A 21,998-nucleotide genomic window follows, 5' to 3' on the forward strand; every position below is an offset into this window, starting at 1 on the left:
TGGGTGGGTTTCTTAATCTTTGAGAGTTGGTTTTTTCATATATGATAAAAGGAAATGCATTAAAATATTGCAGTTCTTGTCCACTGAGAAATGCTCTGATCATAAACAAATGAGTTAAGAATTTACAGTGATTATTTGGTTGCATGCTTCAAGCTCAGAATTTGGTTTTTGGTGCATTAAGTTTTGATTTAAGAAATAGTCATTGCTACCATGTATTGAGCTCCTATTATGTGTGGGGAAGCATTGTCTTACATACTTTGAAAACATTTGTCTAAAACTCATAAGGACCTGACACCTGAGACTCAGAAAGGAAAGGACCTGCCCCAAGGCTGCTAATCCAGGAGGTAGTGGACAGGTACCTGTAAAATGTACCTAACATAGCAGATGCTCAGCAGAGAATTTAATTAAAAGCTAAATTGTTTTAGGTATCTGAAAGAATTAGAGGCATACAGTCAAACAGTTTTCATACATTTTCAGCCCTTTTGGAGGGAGGGAAGAGTAAAGAAATGGCAAGCTCTGAGCTCTGTGGATGAATATGGGAAACATGGCTCTGTCAGCTGAGAGCACTGAGGCAACAGGGCCTGTCTAACCACCCTTGCTTGTATCCTGGCAACAACATTAGGGACACTTGTCTGTTCCTGTGTTTTTGGATATTCATAAATACTAACAAAATGAATTTCCTTTTAATGAATTTTGGGGAAATTTTTCTTTTGAGTTTACTCAGTTGTTTATGTGAAAAGAATTGAGTGAGGTGTTTTATATTTTAGGTTAAAAATCTGTAAGAACCTGATTTTAGAATTCACCAGCTCCTCAGAAGTTTGGCGAAATATGGTATGTTTCTGTTTTTATTTTTTGGAATTCAAAATTGCATGTATATCTGAATGTCATAGTTAGAATAATGGCAAACATTTTCAGCATATATGGGCACTTGCCATTTTTAAAGCATTTTGCTAGGTACTAAATCACTGTGCTACCAGGTAGACCATAAGGGACGTAAGTGGGATTCTGAAGAAATCAGAAAAGATTAGTGTGTCATGAGAAGTGAAATCTTACACATGAGAAGATTGAATGGGGCAGGTTTAGCTATATGAATTAATAATAGCTTCCTGAATGGGGCAGGTTTAGCTATATGAATTAATAATAGCTTCCATTTGTTGAGCTCTATGTGCCAGGCACTGTTGTGAGTAGTTTATATGTTGGTTTGTTCATTCTCAGGACAGCCCTCTGAAAAAGACACTATTACAGTCTTAGTTCTCCCTGTAAATGAAATGAGGCTCAGAATGGTTAAGAAACTTGCCCAAGAGTTGCCATCTAGTAAGTGACCAAATAGGAACTTGAATCCAAATTGGCTCTGGAGCTTGTTTGTGCTCTGTTGGACACCGGACCTCATAAAAGAGGAGACAGAGAACTTGACTCAGTAATTTTCAAAAAACATGTCGCTCTTCAACGAATTAATCTACTTCAGTTGATTAGTTAAGAGATATTTTAACTTTATTATTTTTATATTGACAGATAAGAAAGTTAGACTTCTTTGGATCCTCTAAATCTACATACACATTTAGTCTTACGAGAGAGAACCCAAGAGGGAATGTTGTTCATTTCAGGAATGCCATTTCCTCTTCCTCATGTGGCCTCAGTAATGTCCTAGGCTCTTATTAGGAGACATGTAGCTATGATAGGGAAATTGTATTATTTCTTCCAAGGATTAGGAGTCCCATTTATTGAAGTCACCTACAGTTAATTATATATACTAAGGCCAGCCCTCATCCTTATTTGAATTCGAAGCCCAAGTGTATAGGCTGCTGCAGAGGTCTGGGCCTAAGCACTGATATTTCAGCTCTTCTTTTGGTATTCTCAGGTACCTTACTATTTTATATTGAGTTCTGGGTCCATGCTGGTAACTACCTTCTATAGTTGTCTCTTGTCACTTTGAAGGTGTTAACTGTCAAGAGTATTTGTTTCTCCCTCTTAATTTTCTCATTTTCCTTAGTTCACTTTTCATATTTGGCCTGGATATACAGTTGGTAGGGAAATAATTAAGGGGGAAAACTAGCTGCACAAAACGAGTTCTCCATACTGGAATATTTCAGATGTGTATCTTTGCCAGAACTATATATAACATTAGGATGCCTGATGAACCATGACACTCAAGAAAGTTCAGCTAAGGCCAGGTAAGGGAATCAAAAGATCCTAGATTGAGGGAGGAGGACATATTTCTATATTTTGCCAATCTCTTTCATGAAATCTCTTTCATGAAAACTAGACTCTTTCATGAAAACTAGACTTTCATGAAAACTAGACTTCTTTCATGAAAACTAGACTCTCTCTCTCTCTCTCTCTCTCTGTGTGTGTGTGTGTGTGTGTGTGTGTGTGTAATTATCTGTTAAGCATTTGGCTACCTGGAAAACCCTATGTCTTATTTAAACAATTGCCGTAATGGTGGGATCTCAATCCACATTCTCATTCTTTGCTCAATTACATGTATATAACATATGAAACTCTTGTATTGTAAGACCAAGAAATTCTAACCCTGGATAGGAAGTCAGTAGATCTGAGTTTTAATCTTTACTTCAGCACTAATTCTGAAGTCTTGGGCAAGTCAATTAATCACTCTAAGTCTGCTTAATTTGTTTTTTGTTTGTTTGTTTTCTTAAATTCTTACTGTAGTATCTGCCCTAGTTAGGTAGAGCCAAAGTTGTCAGGAGACTCAAGCAAGATACTATCGACCAAAGTGCTTTGTAAACTGTAACACTCCATAAAAGTACAAGAGATTATCAACACATTTTCTAAAGAGAAGAAATCATTTAAGGGGAAAAAAATAATGCTGGAAAATAGTCCTTAAAAACATTTCTATAATAATTACTCTTCTGATGAATATTGCATTGACACTTAATTTGAAGCTTTGGAGATTATTTTTTGAACAGTGGATTGGATTTATATATTAAAGTGTTCTAACTAAAGATTTGTTTAATTTATTAGAGTTATTAAACCTACGCTCAGAGCAAGTTAGCAGCTAGACTGGTGTGACAACCTGTTTTTAATCAGTGACTCAAAGCTGTGATCACCCTGATGTCACCGAATGGCCACAGCTTGTAAAAGGTAATTTTGAATGTTATTTTACAGCCTTTAAAAGGCTGTTATTGTAAAGTAAAATACATGCTATAAAAAATGAAGAAAATGTATAGTTGGCAGGAATGATGTGAATACCTAAGTTTTAATGTGCTTCTCCATTAAATATCTTTCCTAAAATATTTTATGCTTTCCCTCCCTCCCCGGCCCCCAATCTATGTGCATAAGTCAACAGGAAAGTATTTCTCAAAGATTTCAAGTTTTTAAGTAAACATGTTACTATGAACATTATAAAAACTATGAACAAATTCTCAATGCACATTTTATGTGGTGAGAGTTTTAACTAAAATGCTGCTCTAGGAGTTTTGAAACTTTAATAAAACTGGTATAATTTACTTTCCTAAAGAGTTACAGTGGAGGTTAAGGAGTGGCTTATAGGCTAGACAGGCTGCACCAGTTATTGGAAATGAGCCTCCATATGAGTGTTGTGGCTCATCCTGCAGTATTTAGATTTGGAGGCATTTTGTGATCACTTTTCTGTGATCCAGATCAAGACTTAAAATAGAGACTTCCAAGATTTATTTTTTATTTTCTAGTGTTACTTATTATTTGTTTTGAAATTTCTTTTCTCGTTTGTTAGTCTGACAAACTTTAGGCTAACCTAAGTCAGTACTTTCTGGGTTTTTCCCCCCCTCTGATTATGTCCTGAATTTGGTAAAGTTAGAGCATATACCAGATCCTTACTTCCCAAAACTGGACAGTAATGAGACTTTTTAGTGGCCAGGGTAAAGCTTGGAAACAAATGCTAGATGTTAGGTGATTTCATAGTGTTGGAAATGAATGCTAACTTTAGGATATATTTTGTTAAGTATTATATTATTTATAGTATTATAGAAATATAAGCAGAATGACTAGAAATTTATTCAGACATGTACTGTTATTACTGCAAGAAAAGTGTTTCTGTTAATTCTTTGTATATTCACTTTTCTTTTAATTAAAAACAGTTTGCGTTTTGAGTAGAAAACAACTTGGGCTAATAACAATGTTTATGAGACCCAGGATAGACCTGTTTCAGGGTAATACTCTTTCATCCCATTCTTACTCTTCTGTCCTCCTGTTAGACTGAATTGGTTTAAATCACTTGGTTTGACAAATAAATGGTTTTTGTAGCTCTCTTGAATATATGTTAATATTAAACGATAATCCACTATTTTATAATTTGGTGACAGTTTGATGCTAATGTTTACATATTCTATTGTTTAGGGAACAGAAATTGGAAAAGAGTGTAGTTACCATTTGATGATGTATTTAACTTCTGTCCCATTTCTCAAAACTTTGTAGCAGTTATATATTGTGCTTCTAAGACTCCGATTTGTTTTCCTTCTGCTTGTGTCTTACCTTTTTGCAGTAGCATTTTAATTTTCCTGTCATTGTGTCCTCATTTTTTTCCCCTCTCTCTTTCTCTTTCCCTGTTAATTTTTAAAGTTTTGCCGCCTGCGTGTTTGAAAGCTTCTAATCTGCCTCTCTTCCCTTAGTGCCAGCAGGTTTATTTTTTGTTTTGCAAGCCTGCTCTGCCTCCTTACAGTATGACATCTGATGCTGGAGGGTCGCACTTTCAAAAATGAGTCAGCTGGTACATGGGGTTATCATCAGTTTTTAGCTCTTCTGTCTGAGACATACAAACAAGTTTGGAAGCAATCTTGGGGTACTTACCCACAAGGCTGGTGGAGACCAGGTGTGTCACAAAGGTGATTTGCTTGCTCCCTGGGGAAGAGGGTGGAGTGAAATTTTTGCATTTGTGTCAGTGCCAAGTCACTGCCACCTCCAGCATGCCCCAATTTTTAGTTCTAATATGACTTTGTGCAAAATTGAAAATGTAAAGATACTTCAAAGAGGATCTAAAATATCAAAATATTTGAGTTGCTGGAGTCTTGCCTTTTTTTTTTTTCTTCCTTTCTTTCTTTCTTTTTTTTTTTTTTTTTTTTTTTTGCATTCTTGTCCTTGGACTCTGAATGAACTGCAGTGAGGGGTAATTTTGAAAGTCTAATAAATAAGATTTTTAAAAGCTAAGAAATGTGGAAAACAGTTTGTTTCTTTTTCTTTTCTCTTTCTTTTTCTTTTTTTTTTTTTTTTTTTTGCTGGTGGCTCTGATTCTAAGATTCTTTTGTTAAAGTTGTTCACAATTTGAAGTCTCAAGTCAGTGATAAATTTACAGATCAGGTTGTAATGTCATTTGGAAAATTTAGTTTTTGATCTCTAAAAAAATTTTCTGAGAATTTGAATTAGCAATCAATATTATGTTGATTTAACTTAGTATATATTGACTGATGCTGTTTATAAAACTGAATAGGGTAACAGGAATTTATTTTTTTAACTGCATGGTAGGAATAGGCAAAATTCATTCATACCCCAAAATGAAAATAAGACTTTTTAATGTCTTAGAATTTTGAATATTTTTGTGCAAGATAGTAACAGTATATTAAAAAAGAATAGAAAACAACTGGCAACTTTTTATAACTGAAATCAGTTCACAGTTATCCATAGTAAAATTTTAATACCCCAGCTTGTTATACTTTTGATAGGTAGTGCATCTTGCCAGCATATTTTCAGGGAAGGTTAATTTCATTGTTGAACCAAGATAATCATGATTAGAATGGTAAATCTGACTTAAAGTGTCTCAGAATTCACTAAGCCTATTAGATTAAATTATTTAGAGCAGAAGTTAGCAAACTTTTTCTCAATGGGCCAGATAATAAATAAATACTTTAGGCTTTGTGGGGCATATAGCTCTGTTGGAGTTTCTCAACTCTGCTCTTGTAGTATGAAAGCAGCCATAGACAATATATGTAAATGAATGAGTTGTGGCTGTGTTCTAATACTACTACAAAAATAGGTGCCTGACCCAGGCCTTAGTGTGTTATCCCAGGAAATAGTTCGCTGACCCCTGACCTACGTATAGTTTGGGACTATGAATACCAGTGAATACTTTTAATATTTTGGATAACTAATAGTTGGCTGCAGAAAGTTTCATAGTTGTATGTTTTTATTATAAATATTTGACTTTGTGAATAATTATGATTTATTATACATTTTACTCCTTTGTATGTTGGTATTTAAATGTAGTGTTTACAGTTTCCTTTCCTTAAAATATGCATTGACTTTTTTATTAGTCCAGCTTTTATAATAAACGTGTTGAATGGCAATCTAATTTGATCACTCTTTTCTTCTGTTGAGATCTTTAGTTACTTTTAAAACTGTTAACAATTAAATCTTGTTTTCAAAATTGTCTACTAATATAACATGTCTGCCCCTTTTTGGATTACGGAATATTTTGCTTAACTTTCCTCAATTGCATTTTACAGATCACCAGGAGAACCTCAGTCTGACGACATCGAAGCTAGCCGAATGTAAGTGTAACTTGGTTGTGGCTGTGGTGTCTTCTGAGTTACCCTAGATTGCTTTAAAGGTATTAAATTATTTGAAAATAATTTCTAGTTATAAGAGAGTAATATATTAAAAAATAAATTGAGAGAGAATAGTGTACCTATTTTTCCTACCAAATAAATACCTCTAAACTTTGGTACCATGTCACTAAATTTCTACTTTTAGATAGATAGTTGTAGACTCCTGGATTATAATGTGTTTTTGGTTACCTAGCAGTTGTGGGGAAATAGAGAGGGGAAGGAGTTCAGGTTACTATTTTTCCTACCAAATAAATACCTCTCAACTTTGGTACTGTGTCACCAGATTTCTACTTTTAGATAGATAGTTGTAGACTCCTGGATTGTAATGTGTTTTTGGTTACCTAGCCGTTGTGTGGAAATAGAGAGGGGAAGGAGTTCGGGTTAACAATCATTTATTAAACACTCCTTATTCAGCTGGTGATGTGTTGTGGATACAAAGGTGTGTAATAATTAGTTCCTAACCCGCAGAATTTTATAGTCTACTCAGTGTGAAAGAAGCAAATCTTTAGTCCTTGTGGTAGAAGGATATCATTATGCAACAGGAACATAAAGGAGTACTGGTTACCTAGGTATACAGTAGGAACCTAATCCATGTGGTAGGGAAGTAGGTACCAGGGTAGGCCAAATTAAATCTTGAAGTGTAACTGGGAATTAGGTAGCAGAAAGCATTGGCAGGGTTATTCTAAGCAGAAGTGTGGGTGAAGTTATACAGCAGCATAGTGAGCATAGGGAACAGTAGGCAGTTGAGGATTTTTACATCGTAAGCTGAAAGGCCCAAAAGTGAGGAAGGTAAGACTCAATGGAAGGGCTAGAGCTTTGCCTGCTTGTAGAAGACCTAGGCCTATTTCATAGGTATTTGGGAGTCAATAAAGAATTTGCTAAGGAAAGGGTAGTAAACCTTATTAGACATAAAATGTTAATAGTTCTGGCAGCAGAGAAACAGAATTGAAGAGAAGTCTGTGGTGGTAGGATGACCAGGGCTTTAGCAGTTCAGTCAGTGAAAGCCTTTAAAAAAGACACTTGACATAATAGAAATTCAAGATAACATTCTCTCTGGCTGTAAGAAAAATATTTAGAAAGTGAAATAGGTAAGACTTCAGAGTTGGTTATAAGAATTTAAGAAGTTTAAAGTAATGGGAAGGTGGTAATTATTGAAGCAAGGTTTTTGAGGTAGAAAGGGTTAGAATGAAGAATATAGGTATAGGGATTGCTCTTGAATAAGGGCAAAGACCCCATCTTGTTAAACTAGAAGGAGGTAAAGTTGGATATGTGATGTTAACTGTGTTTGTAGGTGAGAATGGGGAAGACAGGGTCATTTTTACCTGAAGTATTTTCTCAGTAAATTTGTTTAGGTCTGCTACACCACTCTTTCTGTCTCCTCTGAGATGATACTAGATACTTCCTGAAAAGGAGGTTCAATTGTTGAGTAAGTTTAGAAACTGTGGTTAAACAGGTTTCTATACTGAAAATAATGGAAATATACTTTAAAGTGCTGTTATACATTGTGAATCTTTAGGAAGCGATTATAAGATGTATTTCTCAAATTTGTGTGTCTATCTAACTTTTTTTTCCCCCCAAACTTTTTTTTTTTTTTTGGTAAAATACATGTAACAAAGTTGACTAACTTTATTTTTAACTGTGTAATTCTCTTATGTTCATATTGTTGTGCAACCATTGCCACCATCATCTCTAACAACTCTTCATTGGGTAATACTGACACTATATCCTTTAAACAATAACTCCCAATACACCCTTCTCCCCATCCTCTGGTAACCATCATTCTACTTCCTAGGTCTGTGATTTTGACCGTTCTATCTCATGTACCTGGAATCATTTTTATCTGTCTTTTTGTGATGGTTTATTTCACTTAGCCTAATTTCCTCAAGTTCACCCACATTGTTGCATGTCAGAATTTTCTTCCTTTTTGTTGCTAAATAATACTATGTGTGTGTGTGTGCGCACGTGTATGGCATTGTGTTTATCCTTTCACCCATTGATGGACACCTGGGTTACTTTCATGTTTTTGCAATCATGAATAATGCTTCCATGAACATGGATGTACAAGTATCTCTTTGAGACCCTGCTTTCATTTCTTTGGGTATATACCCACAAGTGGGATTGCTGGATCATGTGGTAATTCTTTTTTTTAATTTTTTGAGGAATTTCTATACTGTTTTCTATAGTGACTGTACCATTTTATGTTCCAACCAAGGGTTATAATTTTTCCACATTCTTGTCAGTACTTGTAATTATCTGTTTTTGATAGTTGCCATCCTAATGAAGTTATTTTTTAATTGTAACTTTGTGGCCATGTAACTTTGTAAGAAATATGTTTTAATAGTATTTGTGGAACACAGAGTTTGATTAGGGAACTTGAGGAGCCTGTGAGAACTTGGAAGAGTCTGGGGGAAATGAGTGAAGTAGAAGACCACGTAATACTGACTCTCATATGCTACTGAGTGGCCATTTGAAGTTAGGAAACTTACCATACTTGGAATTTCAAGACTTTTCTTTAATAGCCAGAAAAGAGGAATGGTATTTCAAGGTTGGGTGCTAGCAAAACAGATAGGATAGAACAACTAATGGCATGTGCGTAGGTTGTTAACACTGAAGTAGTTGAATTTATGTCATTGGTGATGGCCATAATTGGGTAAGTTATAAAAAGCCAGATAAGTCAAATAAATAGTTCAGTGTAAATGAAATTTTTTAGAACGATGTAGATGATGATGATCAAGGGTTGGGTGTTCAATATTCCTATGGTAGTGATTGGCTGACATAGAGAGGAGGTGAAGCTTTTTGAAGAAAGTCAAATATTTTGGGTGTGAGGGGAGCTCAAGTGTTGGGATAGATCATGAACATAGACATTGCAGTCAGCATGACCGTGATATAACTGGGGGCAAAATGGAGCCTTTAGTGTAATGGGTATAATTTACCAGAAGAGAGGGTAAAGGTATTCAGGTAGATAACATGACTTTTGAAGTGTAAGTTGTGTTTGTGTTACTTTTTATTTTGTTTAGATGGACATTGTTTTAAATGCAAGGAATTAGAAGAGGAATAGTGGACTTACGGGTTTTAGTTGTCTATGAAAAAGTTCACAGAAAAGGGAAACAAGATAAGCAGTGTCTTTTGGAGTAATCCAGACTTTAGTGAAAGCTAAGAGTTTGGGGATTATATAAAACAGTTGAAGTTAGGGACAACCTGTATTATAAGTGTTTTTCTAGAGATCTTAGTAGAGTTAGATTGGTGGGACAAATCAGTAGTAAAGAATAGGAAAGGGTAGGTGAAGCTTGGTACTTCGTAGTAAAAATCAAGGATGGCAAGAATCTGAGGCATGATAGGATATTGTCACAAGATTCCAGATGAAGCTCTGGTATTAAGTTCTGGTTGAGTTCAGCAAAAAACTTGACCATGTTAAGGTAGAATAGCAGGAAATTAGACTTACCACAATGTCTTGATAACGGTGTGTAAGGTTCCAGACATAATCTCTGTATTATAGCTCTAAGTCTTCATGTCTGCCCCCATTTTTCAAATTCCTATACCTGTGGAAACCATACCAGGCAGTAGTTTAGTAAGGTGAATAGGTCAACGTTTATTCTACCATAATTTTGTGAGTCTTGATTTACAGAATAGGTAATGAAGGATTCTTGGTTTTACCTGTGAATTAGTTATGATCTTTGATTAATGGCACCATCTTATATTTATTGAAGTGTGATGTTTTGGGCACTTGGAGACATGTTTGCATTTGGCATGTTTTAACTAGGGAGCATCTTGGGTGAATTTTAAAGGGTAATTTTAATAAAATTAAAGACTATATGTGTTTGTTTTGAGGAATTCTTAGTGTTGTCTATTCTCTAGGGTGCAGAAAAACAGTAAAAATTTTCAATATTTGCATGCCATTCTATAGTCTAACCTAGAAATAGAACTAACACAATAATCCAGATCTTTTTTTTTTTTTAAAGATTTTATTTATGTATTTGACAGAGATCACAGATAGGCAGAGAAGCAGGCAGAGAGAGAGGAAAGGAAACTGACTCCCTGCTGAGCAGATAGCCCGATGTGGGGCTCGATCCCAGGACTCTGGGATCATGACCTGAGCCAAAGGCAGAGGCTTTAACCCACTGAGCCACCCAGGCACCCCAATCCAGATCTTTTTATCCAGTTGTGTGTATATTCTCTCTGTAGTTTGTTTAAACTTATATATTAGTGGCATCTTTTTGCACATAATAATTTAGATTCTTTAATTTTTTTAATGATTTCAAAGCAGTTTCTAATAACTACAGATTTCTTATCCTTTGGTATTTACTCTCCACGCCTGTATTTAATCCTTAGGTTGTTTTCCGGTGTATAACAAAGACAGTAAATGGAACAAGGGTAGGAGTATCAATTGACTTAGGGTTCAGTGTATGTCAAGGCTATGTAAATAAATACTTAGTTTTCTATAAGTGTTGGTATGACCTAAGACCCAGACTCTCTAGGTAAGAGCTTTATCAGCTCTCATATTTTTACCTCCAACTCCGACTTACCCTCTAAATTGTAGACTCATATATCCAATAATTGAATGTCTGATTTTCAAACTTATCAAGTCCAAAATAGCTCTTCATTTTTATCCTCTCAAATCTACTTGTCTTGTTATTTTGCCATCTTAGTTGGTCGCAACTCTTTTTTTTTCTTCCAGTTTATCCAAAACTTTGGAAGCATCTTTGATTTCTATTCGTCTCACTCAAATTATCAGCAAATCATGTTGACTCCACCTTGAAAATACCATAATTCAACCACTTGTCTTTTTATACCATTTCCACCTCTGTCACTCTTATTAAAGCCATCATCTCTTGTCAAAAGAATGCAGTTGTTTCCCAGTAGTCTTGCTGCTTCCATCCTTGCTCCTTTCAGTGTATTTTCTATGTAGCTGCCAGAGTGATTTTTTTTTTTAAGATGTATTTATTCTAGAGAAAGAGAGAGGACATGAGTGGGAGAGGCATAGGGAGAGAGAATCTGAAGCAGACTCCATGCTGAGCATGGGAGCCTGACACAGGGCTCTATCCCACAACCCTGTGATCATGACCTGAGCAGAAACCAAGAGTTGGGATGCGTAAGTGACTGCACCACGTAGGCCTCGCCACAGTGATCTTTTTAAAACTAAAGTTAAACCACGTTATATATGCTCAAAACCTTGCAAGGGTTTCCCATCTTAGAATAAAATCTGAGGATATGTGAGGCCCTGTATGAGCTTCCTTGCTTTTGTGTGGCCTTTCCATCATTTCTCTTGCTCATCTTTGCACTGGCTTTATGTCTTGTCCTTATGCTTTCATGTTCTTAAGACTTGTGCCGTTTGTTTGTGACCCTTCTCTGATAATCCACATGGCTTCCTTTTAGTTGCCTCAGAGCTCTCTGCTTAAATGATGCCTTATCAGAAAGGCCTTTGTTGACCAACTTTATCGAAGAATGGTCATGTTCTGTGTTCTCTATTAGCCTTACCCTGTTAGATTTATCATTGTGGGATTTAATGTCACTTGACTTGTTGCATATTGATTTCTTTGTTGTCTGGTTCATTTAATTCTAGGGTGGAAGTCTAATGAGAGTGCCTGGTCTACAATAGGTAATAAATACTTAATATATGAAAGTGAAATTACTAAATTAATGCAAAATGTTTATTTCTGCCTTTTTAATTCCCTTATAGAAATGTAGGAAGAATTTTCTGGCATCAGTTTATGTGTAAATAAGTAATAAGTATGTAAACAGCCCATAGAACTTGTGTAGTAGTACCTGATTTTCAGTTGTGGAAGTTTCTTTTGATGTATCTTCGAGTTCAGAGTTTCTTTCTTTAGTTTCTAGTTTGTTATTAAGCTCATCAAAGATTTCTGTTACAGTGTTTTTGAACTCTGGCTTTTTTGGTTTGGGTCTTTGATTTTTCTTTGCTTACATTGTTCAGCTGTTCTTTCATGCTGTTTATCTATTAGATCCCTTTCATATCAATCACAGGTGTTTTAAGTTTTTGGTGTGATAATTCCAACATCCCTGCTATATTTAGTTCTCACACTTGCTATCTTTTCAGACAGTTTTTTTTTTTTTTTTTTTTTTTTTTTTTTGCCTAAAGGCAAAATTACGCCTCATTGTTTTTCTTGATAGCTGGGTATGACTTCCCAGGTAAAAAGAATTGCTATAAGTAAGCCTTTAGTAATATGGTGGTGAGGTATAGGGGAAAGGAAGCATTCTATAGTCCTGTTTCAGTCTCAATCTTCTAGTGAGCCTGCCTGTGTCTCAGGATTGTGAACGTCACAAATATTTCTCATTTTTTTTTTCCCTCCTCTCTCAAGTGGGACAGGATGACTAGAGTGGGCTAGAATTGGATGTTTCTCTTACACAGGTCAGTTAGGGTCTGAGAATACCTGGCAGACTAGGCTTGGGTTAACTAGTTTCTTCTTAGGCCAAGCTTTGTTAAGAATAAAGCGCTCTGGTGTATCTCTTAACGGTTCCTTTTTCACTCCCCTGCTAGAAGCCTGAGGGGATTTTTCTCCAACATTTGCTCTGAGAATGTGGTCGAGCTTCTTGATGTAAATAGCACAAAATTGTGGGGGATCTGCTGGGACTAGGCCCCTTAGAGTTTTTAACAATTAAGACTTTTCTGTGCTGAACCTACAGGAATTTGTGCATGAAGTTTAGGTTTTCCTGTCCCATCACAGGTTCCTCTGGCAATTTCCTGCTCTCTGCTTCAGTAAGGCATGACTCCCTGTATTTGCCTTTCTCTCTAGTCTTTGGAGCAGCAGTCTGTTCTGTATTCTTGTCTCTCTCAATAGAAGAAGAGTTATTCATTTTTTAGTCTATTTATCTTTTTACCTGTTACTAGATTGGGGTAGCAGCTTCCTAGCTCTTCTATGTGTAACTGAGAAGTCAGAAATTGAGATATAGCTTGGATGCTTTTATTTTCTATATGAAGTGGGAGGAAAATATTTCTGTATGACTTCCAGTTGAGGTATACTTAGTGTGTATAATAGCATTTATGGATTAAATAACATCTTGAAGTACATTCTGAAGTAAAAGATACAAATTTGAATCGAATAGAGATCTTTTTTCATGATCCTCTCATAGATTCTGATGTCATGTTCTTTGCATATTTTTTTTATATGTCTGATATACTTATGAAACTGGGAGGTTTTTAAAAAAAATACTTATTTTTGTTCCATTTTGTTTTAAATTCCAGTATAATTAACATACAGTGTTAGGTCAGTTTCAGATGCAGTATAGTGATTCAGTAGTTCTTCGCATTATTCAGTGCTTATCACAGTAAATATATGCTTACAATCTCCTTTACCTGTTTCTTCTCTCTCCCCCTTCTTGGTTACCATCCCTTCTGGTAACCATCAGTTTGGATCTTTGTAGTTAAGAGTCTGTTTTTTGGTTTATGTCTTTCTTTGTTTCGTTTTCTTAAATTTTGCATATGAGTGAAATCGTACAATGTTTGTTTCTCTCTGACTGACTTACTGCACTTAGCATTATACCCTTTAGATCCATGTTGTTGCAAATGGCAAGATTTCATTCTTTTTTATGGCTGATACTCCATTGTGTGTGTGTGTGTGTGTGTGTGTGTGTAGATACTAGATGTATAGATACACACACTCCACATCTTTGTCCATTCATCTGTTGATAGACACTTGATTGCTTCCATATCCTGGCTATTGTAAATAATGCTGTAGTAAACGTAGTGTGCAAATATCTTTTTGAATTAATGTTTTCATAGGTAAATACCCAGTAGTGGAATTACTGTATCATATGGTAATCCTATTTTAAATTTTCTGAGGAAACTCTATACTGTTTTCCATGAGTGGTTACACAGTTTGCATTCCAACCAACAGTGCACAAGGGTTCCTTATTCTGAAACTGGGAGGCGTTATGGTTAAATACTATAAAAAGGTAGGGTTAATGGACACTGTTATCTAGATAATATCAGAAGAGAAATTGAAGGATTTTTATTAAAGCTTCATGATTTGCTAGGTTCTGAAAATATAACTGTAAAGAAGTTATTTGGTCGTGTGTCTCAGGGAGCTTACCATTTAAATAATAGGCAGTTATAATGAGGTGTACTGAGTAGGTACAGGTTGCTGTGGGAGCAGAGAAGGGATATGTAATCATCTTGGAAATGATATCTAAGCTGAGTCTTTGAGAATGACTTGATATAAACAGAGATCATAGTATTCTAGACAAGAAGAAAACTTTTGAGACCTGGAGCCAATGAAGACAGCAGGAACAAATCCTTTGAACTGTAGAAGTTCAGTATTGCTGGAATGTAGATTTAGGAGATGGGAGAAGGGTGCCAAAAAATGTAGCTGGAAGAGAAAGCCTTGATCAGATAGTGAAAGGCCTTGACACTACTGAAAAGTCCTGGGTTTTCTGATAGATGTGGGAGGTAGTGGAAAATGGCAGGCATAGAAGTCGCCTGAGTCATAGCCTGTTTACTTTTCTACCAAATGAAGCATCATATAAGCTTATATACATTCTCTTTTATCTTTTTTTTTTTTTTTTTTGAGGATGGGTGATGGGGAGAGGGAAAGAATCTTAAGCAGGCTTCACACCCAGTGTGGAGCTTGCAGGCTGGATCTCACAACCCCGAGATCATGACCTGAGCTGAGATCAGGAGTCAGACGCTTAACTGACTGAGTTACCCGGGCAACCCTATACGTTCTCTTTTAAATAGAGGGTATCAAGCTTCTTGTTCCTGGTAGAGATGGATGAGTAGATGGACTGCATCTGGCTGAGTCTTCTCAGAAAGTAGAATGAGCAAAACCTGGCCATTTTTGTTGAGATACTCTAATAAAAGGGTTTTTAGAATCAATGTGAAGTATGCATTTTATTTATTATATCTTAATGTGTCCCTAAAAAGGTTTTAGGAAACATTAATGGAAATGGTGTACTTTTATTACACAGAACTTACTAGCTATAAATGGGATTCAAAGCTAAAAGAGGTCAATGAAAAGAAAAAGGATGCCATTACCCCTAAGTTATTTAAAAGCAGGACTTTCTGATATACTGGGTCCTTTTTTGGCTTCTCCAATCTCTTTCCTAGGATAATTATAAGTATAAAAGGATACAACATAACAAAAACCATTCACCGTAGGCTAATGAATGTTCATGGTTTTTGTTATTTCAGTTATTTCGTTGTAGTACTACCTTCTACCCAGTTACCCACGACAGAAACCTAGGCATTTAGCTCTTTCCGCCCTTTTCGGCCCTACAAACTACATCTTTTAAATATTTCTTGCAGTAGTTTTCTTCTGTCCATTCCTGCTACTACTACTTTCTTTCCCTGGTCTTTTACAGTAGTCATCACCTAACTAGATTGCCTGCCTCCACTTTTGCCAGCTTTGGTCCCAGTTTACAAAAATGTAGTTAATCGTAAAAGCAGATTTGACTTAGTCACTTACTTGCTTAAATCCTTTTGTGATTTGTATTGCAGGTGTTCGTATTCAATGGTTTTTGAATGGTATATGAATCTTCTAAACTTTTTGCAAGATGGAATACATGTGCATTTTATGGGGAGAAAGTCATCTTTATTGATTACTCCTCTGCTGACTAAAATCAGAATTCCTTATTTCTTAGAGAGTCTTATAATCTGGCTCCTCCCTGCTACTTCATATTTTTGAGTCCTTTTTTTGAACTTTTATACTCTTGAACCTAAGTTATCATAAGCTGTTCTCAGGCCCTTGTGCCTTTACTCCCTCATTTCCTTCTTACCAGAAACATTCTATTTTTTTTGTGTCATCAGCTACTAATCATCCTTATCTTGGCTAAGTTGCCTTTCTTTAAATTGCCATACCTCTATATTTCCTATGATATTAAAGTCATCTGGCTTTTACCTCCTTAAACAGTAAGTTTCTTGAGGAAAGCGCCCATATGAAGGTAGTCAGAGGACCTGGAATAGTACTAGATTCTCAATCAGAGTTTGAACTATGCTGAAGGAGACATTTGGAAGCCATCAGGTATTACCTTGAAAGAAGATGAAATAGCCCAGAGAGAATTTAAAAGAGAAAGTCTCTCATGGCTGGTGTCTGGAGAGTATAAACATTTCCAGATTAGAAAGGGGAATCTGAAGAACAACCAGAGAGAAAGGAGGAAATCAGGAACATGGTGTCCGGAAAGCACACAGTAAATTTCCAGAAGGTCTACATTTCTCAGCAAGGTTAAACAAAATAAGGAGTGAAAAGTGATGACTCAGCAAGAATGGTTTCTACATCACTAGATAGAGAGGCTAGGTTATAGATGCAGTAAGCCTTGACCTGTTTGTTTCCCACACACTGTTATCTTGTTCTCCACTGATGCTTCTGGACTATTGTTATTCTCTCAGCATGAAAATTCCTGCTCCTTTGAAGCTACAATGTGTATATCTCCTCTGTCTTTATTGTTTGGTGACCTCCCAGTCACTTCACAGTCTTTGAGGAACTCATACTCTTCCACTCTAACCCCAGATCCCTGAAGTCTTTGTTTATATGCTTAACTTGGAACTCTCTAGCATTCCCCAACCATTTTATCTTCAATAATCTTGACCTCTGCTTTGCTGCGCCTTCCTATTCCCTTGGGCATGCTAATGTTTATTGTTAAATATTAATTAAAACACCCATTTCAGGTTGTTGTCTTTTTATGCTTTCTTTCTTACTTTCTCTCATCCCATCTGTTTTTCCTTATCTTTGAGTTTTAGCTTTCTGGTTCTTCTGCTTCCTGGCATAGAATGTTCAGACCCAGGAGATTGAATAGATCATATTCTGTATGTTCCCTTTTCACTCTTTTGGTTATTTCCTTTGCTGTACAGAAGTTAAGTTCATTGTAGTCCTATTTGTCTATTTTTTGCTTTTGTTGTGTATGCTTTTGGTGTTATATTGAAGAATGTATTGCCAAATCCAGTATCATGAAGCTGTTTCTCTGTGTTTATTTTGGGAGTTTTATAATGTCAGGTTTTATGTTTAGGTCTTTAATCCATTTTGAGTTAACTTTTTTTTAATGTTGTATGAGATGTAAGGGTCCACCATTATTCTTTTGCATATGGATATCCATTTGTGGGAGAGACTCTCCTTTTCCCATTGTATAGCCTTGGCACCTGTGACAAAGCTCATTTAACTATATATTATGTAAGGGTTTATTTCTTGCTTCTCTGATGTGTTCAATTGGTCTGTGTGTCTTATCTTTATGCCAGTACCATACTGTTTTGATTTCTTTGTAAGATGTTTTGAAATCAAGAAGTATGAGATTGGCTTTTTTTTTTTCCCCCTCAAAATTGTTTTTGCTCTTTGGGTTCCATTGAGATTCCATATCCAGGAATTTTAGATTTTTTTATTATTAAAAAATGCTGTTGAGATTTCAAAGGAATTAAATTGAATATGTAGATTGCTTTGGGTAGTATGGACATTTTATTTTATTTACTTATTTATTTAAAGATTTTATTTATTTATTTATTTGTCAGAGAGAGAGAGAGAGTGAGCACAGGCAGACAGAGTGGCAGGCAGAGGCAGAGGGAGAAGCAGGCTCCCTACCGAGCAAGGAGCCCGATGTGGGACTCGATCCCAGGATGCTGGGATCATGACCTGAGCCGAAGGCAGCCGCCCAACCAACTGAGCCACCCAGGCGTCCCTAATATGGACATTTTAACAGTATCAAGTTTTACAGTCCATGAACACAGGACCTTTACATTTGTGTCTTTAGTTTCTTTCAGCAGTATTTTGTAGTTTTCATTGTACAATAGTCTCCCCTTATTTGTGGTTTCAGTTACCCATGGTCAGCTGTGGTCTGGAAGCAGATGATTCTTCTTAAAATATTATCAGAATAGTAGCCTAACACTACATCACAATGCTTATGTCATTCGTCTCACTTCATTTCATCATGTAGGTTATTTTACCATTTTCACTTCATCACAGGAAGAAGGGTAAATATAATAAGATATTTGGAGAGAGAGAGAGAGAGAGAGACCACATTCATGTGACTTTTATTATATTGTTATAATTGTTCTATTTCATTATTAGTTATTACCGTTAGTCTCTTAACCATGGCTGATTTATAAATTAAATTTTATCATAAGTAAGTATGTACAGGAAAAGAAACATACATAGGGTTTGGCACTCTTGTGGTTTCAGGCATTCATCAGGGGCCTTGGAATGTATCCCCCAGTGGATAAGGAGGACTGTAATACAAATCTTCCACCTCTTGGGTTAAATTTATTAGTAAAGAATTTTATTCTCTTTGATGCTGTTGTAAATTAAAATATTTTTAAAATTTCCTTTCGTTCTTTGTTTAGAGAAGCACAGTTGGTTTTTGCATCGGTTGAGTTTTGTATCTTACGGCTTTACTAAATTTGGCTTATTAGTTCTAATAGTTTTTTTGTGAGGTCTTTAGGATTTTCTACATAAAAGATCATGTCATCCGCAAGCAGAGATAATTTTGTTTCTTCCTTTCCAGTTTGGATGCCTTTATTTATTTTTCTTGCCTGATTGCTCTGGCTAGGATTTCCAGTAGTGATTTAAAAAGAATTGGTGAGAGCTGGCATCCCTGCCTGTAGTTCCTGATTTTAGAAGGAAAGCTTTCAGTTTTAAACCATTAGGTATAATCTTAGCTTTTCATATATGGCATTTATTATGTTGAGGTAATTTCCTTCCTTGTCTAGTAATGTTTAGGAATTATTATTATGTTAAAAGTGTTTATTATAGTAAAAATGCTGATTTATAATTAAAATTTTTGCCCTGAAAATTATATTTTGTTCTCTAGTAAATGGTTTATTGGTTGGATATGGTAATAATGACTTCACAATCATAGATTCAGTCTTGAAATAATCTAATATTTTGTGCAATTCCATTTTAACAGACACAACTTGAAACCTACCATAACTGTGTCACAGATGTCTTATGTCATCCATTTCTAAGAGGTGTAGTATATCTAGAATACCATTGTTCACTCTTCCAAAATTTTTATGTTAAATGCAACTTTGAGGGAGGGGATGGAATGTTTACAAAGGCAACATCCCAGAAGGAACAAAGAGATAAACTTACTTTGAGAAACCACTAGGTAAGTGGTTGTTAGCTTTGTAGACATTATATAAGCCTTTTATCTTTGGCTTCTTATCTCCTCGCATCTTTATTTAACTTCATATTCAATTAAAGTCACTCTGCTTTGACTTTTTTTTAATCTTTGCCTTTTTAATTATTCTGTACCTTCTCTTTTTTGGTTTTTTTTTTTTTAAGATTTTATTTATTTATTTGACAGAAATCACAAGTAGGCAGAGAGGCAAGCAGAGAGAGAGGGGGAAGCAGGCTCCCTGCTGAACAGAGAGCCCGATCCAGGAACCCTGGGATCATGACCTGAGCCAAAAGCAGAGGCTTAACCCACTGAGCCACCCAGGCGCCCTGCATTAGTTTTTATGATGCATGTCACAAATAACTATTTCTTTAATGTTCTATCATTTTTGTCTTTAACTCTAATTTCAGTCTTGTTTGCTCATTGTTCACTAGCACATCTTCACTTTAGGACAATAGCAATTTTTGTGGCTTCATCTTCATTCTTATATTCATTACCTATTTTCTGACTACCCGTTAAGTTTAAGATCTTTTTGCAACTTTCATCTTTTACATTGTTGGCAGCCATTTCAGTGGTTCTAACCCCAATGGCTTGCCATTGGCATAGGAATATTTAACATACTTCCTAGTATTTTTCTCCATGAAGGTAAATTAAGTTGCTATGCATAGTTACTGCCAGCTTATAACTTTTATTTTTATTAGTATTGTAGGCATTTTTTTTGTTTTGTTGGGTGAATATTGGATTGATTCAAAAATTAGATTTAATGTCAGTCAACACAGTATTAGTGCCATTGATAACATGTTGGTTTTCCTTTTTCATCCACCAGTGGCTGAAACCATTTCTTCTGGCTGTTGACTGCTCTGAAAAGTTATAGTATGGTGGCAGTATTTTCTCCCAGTATTTTATTTTGAAAACTTAACAAACATGCAGCAAAGTTGAAAGATTTTTGCAGTTGACACAATAAGCCTATCATCTAGATATTACTAATAATGTTTTATCACATATCCTTTTGTCTGTCAGTGTATCATTCCATCTTTTTTTTTTCCCCCTCATGCATTTCAAATTGCTGACCTCCATGTCCTTACCTCTCAGGTGAAACTATTTTTTAAAGATTTATGTCAACTTTTCTAGAGTAACTTTGACCTACCACATGTAATTTTATTTGTAGAACTAACAAATTGAGCCTTACAAATAAAATAAGTAAATAGAAAGTGTTGTCTGTTTTAAGTGCATATTTTCACTTGTCTACTTTAACTTTGAGAGCCTTTCTCACTGGACAATCTCACTTGCCCTCCATCATTATTGACTCAATAAGAAGAGTACGTGAAACGTGAGGAAATTATAGAAAGTAAGCCATATTTTTAACTTTTTGAGGAACCTCCATATTGTTTTCCACAGTGGTTGTGCCAGTTTGCATTCCCACCAGCAGTGCAAGAGGGGTTCCCCTTTCTCCACATTCTTGCTAACAACTTGTTCTTTGTGTTGATTTTAGCCATTCTGACATAGGTGATACCTTATTGTAGTTTTGATTTGTACTGCCATGGTGATGAGTGATGTTGAACATCTTTTCATCTGTCTGTTGGCCATTTGGATGTCTTTGGAAAAATATCTGTTCATGTCTTCTGCCCATTTTCAAATTGGATTATTGGTTTTTTTGGGGGGGGTGTTAAGTTCTTTATATATTTTGCATACTAACCCTTTATCAGATCTGTCACTTGCAAATATCTTCTCCCATTCTGTGGGTTGCCTTTTAGTTTTGTTGGTTGTTTTCTGTGCAGAAGTGTTTTATCTTGATGAAGTCCCAATAGTTCATTTTTGCTTTTGTTTCCCTTGCCTCAGGAGACATATCTAGAAAGAAGTTGCTGTGGCCAATGTCAAAGAGGTTACTGTGTATGTTCTTCTCTAGGATTTTTGTAGTTTAAGTTGCACTGCTAGGTATTTACCCAAAGAATACAAAAACACTAATTCAGAGGGATACATGCACTTCAGTGTTTATCGTAGCATTATCTATAATAGTGATATTACGAGAACAGCCCCAGTGTCCAATAACTGATGGATGGATAAAGAAGATGTGGTATATATACAATAGAATGTTACTCAGCCATAAAAACAGAATAAAATCTTGCCGTTTGCAGCACCATGAATGGAGCTTGAGAGTGTTTTGCTAAGGGAAGTAAGTCAGAGAAAGACAAATACCATATAGTTTCACTCATAGGTGGAATTTAAGAAACAAAACCAACAAACACGAGGGGGAAAAGAGCGAAAAACCAAGAAACAGACTATAGAGAACAAACTATAGCACAACTATAGAGAACAAACTGAGAGGAGATGAGTGGGGAGATCAGTTAAATAGGTGATGGGAATTAAGGACTGTACTTGTCACAAGCACTGAGTGTTGTGTGGAAGTGTTGAATCACT

General features: G+C 35.7%; 1 protein-coding gene across 3 annotated transcripts in view; it reads left to right on the forward strand.

Moving 5' to 3' along the window:
• LOC111161912 (ubiquitin protein ligase E3A) overlaps positions 1-21,998 on the forward strand; it is a 91,160-nt gene that overhangs the window by 24,408 nt on the left and 44,754 nt on the right. The window contains exons 2-4 of one of the 3 annotated variants that reach the window (XM_022525985.1): positions 768-831; positions 2,980-3,099; positions 6,432-6,476. In XM_022525985.1, coding sequence (XP_022381693.1) covers positions 3,080-3,099; positions 6,432-6,476 — 65 coding nt within the window. In that variant the 5' untranslated portion in view covers positions 768-831; positions 2,980-3,079. Of the gene's footprint in view, positions 1-767; positions 832-2,979; positions 3,100-4,665; positions 4,818-6,431; positions 6,477-21,998 lie in introns of those variants that run through there. The other 2 variants (XM_022525986.1, XM_022525984.1) reach the window with 2 other exon arrangements.

Source organism: Enhydra lutris, unplaced genomic scaffold, assembly GCF_002288905.1.
Source record: "Enhydra lutris kenyoni isolate GAN:26980312 unplaced genomic scaffold, ASM228890v2 scaffoldscaffold87, whole genome shotgun sequence".
Classification (NCBI taxonomy): Eukaryota; Metazoa; Chordata; class Mammalia; order Carnivora; family Mustelidae; genus Enhydra; species Enhydra lutris.